This window comes from Pteropus alecto, unplaced genomic scaffold (assembly GCF_000325575.1).
Source record: "Pteropus alecto unplaced genomic scaffold, ASM32557v1 scaffold540, whole genome shotgun sequence".
Taxonomy (NCBI): domain Eukaryota; kingdom Metazoa; phylum Chordata; class Mammalia; order Chiroptera; family Pteropodidae; genus Pteropus; species Pteropus alecto.
In genome coordinates, this window is record NW_006429308.1 from 123,074 (window position 1) to 129,394 (window position 6,321).

General features: G+C 37.5%; 1 protein-coding gene across 1 annotated transcript; it reads left to right on the forward strand.

Annotated features, from left to right (window-relative positions):
* Position 1: 1 nt before the first annotated feature.
* Positions 2–880, forward strand: LOC102882099 (olfactory receptor 51F2; the record flags this gene model as incomplete). Its single annotated transcript, XM_006903831.1, has 1 exon — positions 2–880. A coding segment is annotated over one exon (879 nt), but the record flags the coding sequence as incomplete, so codon positions are not given.
* Positions 881–6,321: the final 5,441 nt, after the last annotated feature.

Consider the following 6,321-nt stretch of genomic DNA (forward strand, 5'->3'; position numbering starts at 1 on the left):
TTTGAAACTTCATGCCTGGATCTCCATCCCGTTCTGTTGTCTCTATGCCATTGCCATCTCTGGGAATGGCATGATCTTGTTTGTCATCATCACCCAGTCGAGCCTCCATGAACCCATGTATTATTTTCTCTCCATGCTATCCTTCACGGACCTGGGGCTTTGTCTTTCCACACTGGTCACCATGCTGGGTATTTTCTGGTTCAATGCTCGAGAAATTAGCTTTGATGCCTGCATTGGCCAAATGTTCTTTATCCATGGTTTCACGTTCATGGAGTCCTCAGTACTCTTGGCGATGGCCTTTGACCGCTTCATTGCCATCTGTAATGCACTGAGATATGCTACAATCTTAACCAATTCAAGGATCATCAAAGTGGGCTTTGCAATTGTTATTAGGGGAACAACAGCTCTAGTGCCTTTGCTCCTGCTCCTTAAACGTCTCTCTTTCTGCCGTAGTCACATTCTGCACCATTCATATTGTTTCCATCCTGATGTGATGAAGCTTTCATGCACAGACACCAAGATCAACAGTGCATTTGGCCTAGCCATTGTAATCTCTACTGCTGGCTTGGACTCTGTCTTGATCCTCCTATCTTATGTTCTGATCATCCACTCTGTGCTCAGCATTGCTTCCCCAGAGGAGCGGAAAAAGGCCTTTGGTACCTGTGTCTCACACATAAGTGCCGTTGCCATCTTCTATATCCCCATGATCAGCTTGTCACTGGTGCATAGATTTGGGAAGCATGCCTCTCCCCTTGTGCACACTCTCATTGCCAATGTTTATCTGCTCATCCCTCCTGTAATGAATCCCATAATCTACAGTGTGAAGACCAAGCAAATTCGCAAGGCTGTGATCAAAGTATTCCTTTCTAAGCTAGTTTAGGAGATTTTGAGAATACCATATCTTCACAAAGTCTCTGACTCGTATTTAATCATTGACCTGTGTGAGTTACAATCGTATCTTGAAAAAGCATGTTAATACATGCTTTCACTCTATTTTGATGATCTAGTAACTTACTACTTACGTAGTAAATTCCGTGAGAGCAGGGATGGTGTCTTGTGTAATTCTGGTGCTTCCGCAGATACTTCACTGGGCACGGGATAGAGCTGTGGTTAAAATATGTCTAAGAGCATGGAAAAATGAATTCATGCTTTGGGGTCTAGACAGTCTTATCACCTCTGGAGCATGTAGCTATTCAAGGGCTGTCTGATGTAATTTAAATCAGTAGGAAAGTCTAGGTTTCAGTAATTCTTATAGTTAATTGGTATTGATTATTATTTCTCCCCAAATGGCTGAGAAACATAAACAAATACAATAAAAGAGAAGAAATGTGAATAGAAAGGTAATTTCTTAATTCAAAAAGAGTCCTTCAGGCCTCTTTTGGCAGGGGGATGGGGGGAACCTGGTTCTTTATGTACATTTGTGGCTGGCAATGTCCTTTTGGTCCCCCCTCAGATAGCCATTTTTGAAGTGAATGCCTCTATGAAGTGAGTGGCTTGTCAATCAAAGCTTAAGTCAGGCACTTGGATTACAAAATAATAATAATAATAATGATGATGATGATGATGATAATAATAATAATAATAATAATAAAAACTGTCAGAGCTTGATATATATTTACAAATTTTGCTTTTTTTTTAAAAAAAATAGATCTTTTGAAACAATGCTTGGGCAAGACTATCTGAATCAATGTTGAAAATAAGTCTGGTTAATCTGATGTAGAATTTGGAAGAGTAGGTGATGAGGTGTCTGCTAAGATATTTTGAGCACATTGAGATGTGTTTATGAATATTTCCTAAGTTGATATTTCTGCATAATGAATATATTGTGGCTTAGAGGGAAAATTTGATATTCTTACTATTCAGGTTGATAGTGAAACCAAGCATGGAACAGCATATATTATAGAGCATCAACAAGGCAACTGACTTCCTTACTTGCTTCACAAGGAGCTGTAGAAATATGCTTTTTGACAAAAAGAGAATCCCACACTGAGCAAATTCTATTGTGTTATTTAGATTAAAATGTTTTAGACTCCAGTACTTCCATGACGTGAATGTTGCCTCCCTATTTAGCTTCATCACTTCCCACTTGCTTCTCAGCTTGAACTCAGGGTCCCAGGCGTACTGAATAAGTTATTAGTCACCCCTGTTCTTTCTCTGTTCTGTGCTCCCTTGTCTCCTGACAGATCTGGTGCTGACCTTCCTGCAGGATGAATACATGCTCTTCTGTGTTCTCATCATAAACATGTCTTGTTGTAATCACCAAGTCTTATGTCTGTTTCTTTACTGGGATTTGAGCATTTGAAGGGAAGTGACTTTGTTCTATTCTCTGTATCATCAGTGCAAAACTCTGGAGTGTGACAGATACTTAAAATGTTTTGTGAAAAAATAAATGAAGCTGCTGCTGCTTCTGCTTCTGCTGCTGCTTCTCCTCCTCCTTCTCCTCCTCCCCTTCCTCCTCCTCCTCCCCTTCCTCCCCTTCCTCCTCCTCCTTCTTCTTTCTTCTTCTTCTTTGGCAGAAGCAAAGAGATTTCTAAAAAAGAACAAAATTCATCCAAGAGATCTTGGAGGAAAACACATTTATCAGCTGGGTGTGGAAGTGGTATGGGGATCAGATGTGAAATCATGCATAAAGCAGGCATTCTTGTTTGGAATTTTATGCTCACAAATTTGCTTTTAACAAAATTTTATCAAGATGTAAGATCGAGGAATTATAATTTTATTAAGATATAAGATCAAATAACTATAACGTCAGTGCCTGTAAATAAATGTAATGAGGCAGAAGGGAAGGTAATTGTAATGGAGAATGAACCCTCGAGAAACTTCATACTCTGGAGACATAAAAAAGGCCACTTATAGTTTCCTAATTAAAAGACTTCAGGAGCCTGAGTTGTAGCTCTTTATATATGTCCTCTACTTCTGAACAGAAAACCTCCTTAGCTCCTCAGGCCCTTTCCTGGCAAACAAGGCAGGGAAGGCCACATCTCTATTCATTGTAAGTAAAACTACTTCATTGAGGAAAAAATCAGGCTACATATACAGGTTTCCCTTAAGAAGATTTTACTAACTGCCAAAAGCTCTTATGGGTGTCTAAGGAAAATTGTAGAAAGCTTCCTCATACAATCTATTTCTGAGGACATTCTCTTCTACCTGATGGGGTTCAGTTGATCCATGGGCCATATATTGCACTACTTGGAGCAGGTTGTTAGCGCCCATGTAATTGGTTAGATGTAAGTTTTGGGTTGAGCTATGTTTCAAAACTGTTGCCTAAGTTCAGCTGGTGTACTGCCACCTCCTACCACCACTGTCATCCTCATTCTCATTTTCACTTACCATTATTAAATTGTAATAGTCAGCATATTAGATGTTTTACGAAAGAACTATTACTTTCAGAGAAATACAGTCTGATGTAAAGTTATTTGAAGAACCTCAGGTAGTTAGTGATAGATACAGTATTTGAACCTAGATTCGTCTGACCCTATAACCATGTTGCTGACTCTCTGTAATCAGAGGAGAGATACTCATGGTAGCCCCCCATGGATCTGGCAGCACACTCTTACAGTAGGTTTGGAGTATTGTCTTTTAAGAAGGAGAGAATTACAATCAATAAATAAGGAACAAGGCACATAAACGTTTTAAGTAAAAGAATAGTCTTCCATCAAAAAGACCCAAAGCATAAGTATAACAAATATAATATGCATACACACAGAGAGAGGCACAAACACATACAGATATTACTCTGTGGGAATGAGGGAGAACTCAGTAAGATAATTTCAATAATCATATGTGTAATTTCAGGAAATACGGCGTCATCTAAACAGGCAAAACAAGAATGTGTTTAAGTCCTGATATATTTTCAGAAGCCTTGGTTTACAAATCTTAAATTTAATTTATATCAAGTATATATTATTGTCTCACATGCAAGATATTTGGAATATAATGATGCATAAGCAATGATCCACCTGCCAGTAGCTTATTTTAGTTGGAGAATCATTTTTTTAAAAATAACTTATAATCACACAATAAAAACAGATGTGCCTACAGAGGAAGAAGCAATTCCTTCTGACTTGACATGGAGAAGGTGATGCCACAAAATGCTTCCAGAAGTAAATAAATTAATGTAGAATTTATAAATGGATCAATGGAGGAAAATAATGAATCTGAAAAATTTAGTCTCATTCAAAGAAGAGTGGGAAGTATGTGATTAAAGAAAGTACATCAGTGTGAAAGAACCTGCTACATTTAGTAGTTTCATGACATAGGAAAAGCCCAGACTGACTATATGAAAAGGTTCCTGGAGTTGGGAAGAAGGCAGGGAGCAGCACAGAGTAGGTTTTAGTCAGACTGAGAAGATCCTTGATTGCTATAATCAAGAGACAAAGAGTTTCAACTTCGTGAAGAAGACAATGAAGACCTCTGTGTGAGGAACAAAGTGAAGATATATTTTCGAGATCACGCTGGCATCGATGTGGGGAAAGCATGGAAACACTTAAATTCAGGGCAGGAAAATTACTCATGAGCATATTGCCGTAGTTCCTGCAAGAACTAATGAGAGTTTTATGTAAGACAGATGATGGAATTGAAAGGTAAGGGTGGTCAATCAAAGGCCATTTCAGAAGTTGAACTTAAAGTTTGGAGGTTGGATGTCCTAGACAGCCGTGTACACAGAATTCTGAAAGAGCTATCAAGATTCCTGCCCTCTATGTACTTGTCCAGTATAAAACCCACCCCTTGAGTGTGAGTGGATCTATGAATGTGATAGAATAACTCTCCTGTTATTATGTAACATTGTATGGCAAAGGAAGTTTGCAGATGTTAATAAGGTCTCTGATTACTTGACTTTGAGTTAATCGAAAGGTGATTATGCTGGGTAGGCCTGACCTAATCATGTGAGCCTTTACAAGAAACAAGAAACAGCAGAGATTCTGCTGCTGGATTAGAAAATGCAAGATATCCTGTTGTGACAGGTCCACATGTCTGGGACTGAGGATAGTCTCTAGGAGCTAAGAACAACCCCAAGGCCCAGACAGTGATGTTCCACACCACAAGGAACTCAATTCTGCCAATGACCTGAATGAGTTTGGATGAGGACCCCGAGCTCCAGATGAGGACACAATCTTTGCAGAAATATTAATTTTAACCTTGTGAGATCTTGAGAAGGGATCCTATTTATGCTGTGGTCAGACAAAGGACTTACTGAAATGTGAGATAATGAATGCATTTGTTTTAAGCCATGAATCCGTGCTAGTTTTTATGCAACAATAAACAACTAATGCAACAGGGTATTTTTTCAGTTCAAAGAGAAGCCAGATTTCAACTGTAGGTGTGAACCATTAAAGAGGGAAATGAGGATAAACAAATTTTCAATAACTTGTTTGTCAAGAGAAGGAGATGCATGCAAGAGAGTGGCAGGGTTAATAAGAAGGAATTTGGAATATTTATATACTGTTGTTCTGGTGCAAATAAAACAGAATAGAAATTTTAAAAAAATGAGAAAATTTTGGGGGTTATTTCCCAGAGCTGAAAAATATCTACGTATCCATTCTCTTTTCAGTGTTTAGAAAAATTCCACATATATACATATTTAGAGTAGGGAAATTCAGCCAACTCAGTTTAGTAACTTGTCATAAGATAACTTAGTTCCTAAATGCAATAGTCCATGCTTGAACACAACAAAGGTTGGAATATTCAATCTTAAAAAATTGACTTGGCATGCAAGACAAAATTCTTAACATCAAACTATGAATAATATTCACATTGTAGACCCTATGTACTCAAACAGTTCTGTTTGTAATTTCTTAGTTGTTCATGTTTGAAGTGAGGTTTTCTTTTTGGGCCTCTAGACGCTAATATAATTTTTTTTACTGAATAAGATCCACTACATATACTGTTTTCTATTTGTCTGAGAATTCAAATGACCTTTTGGAAACATTACAGCAAATATATATGGACTGTCTACATGTGAAGTCAGGAAGTGGTGAACTCGAACCTCAGCCATGTTACTTAACATGTGAACTTAAGTAGATGGGTCATTTGTTCCATTAATTTGAGTAAAAATTTTGTATTCCCATGCAATTATCCATTTTGTATTTTCTGCTCCTTTATTAGATGTGGTCTTAGTTTTCTTTTTTTCACTATTCTATGTGAAGTCTTTAAATAATATAGATATTGAATTTTTAAAAATTGTTTACCAGGTGATATAATTAATTTCATGTTAAATTCAAAATAAATAAGGCCTTTTTCATTGAAGGATACTCAGCTTAAGAATCTGCACTTTGAGTTCAATATGTCGACTTTCCAGAATATCACATCTTCTTCTATCGT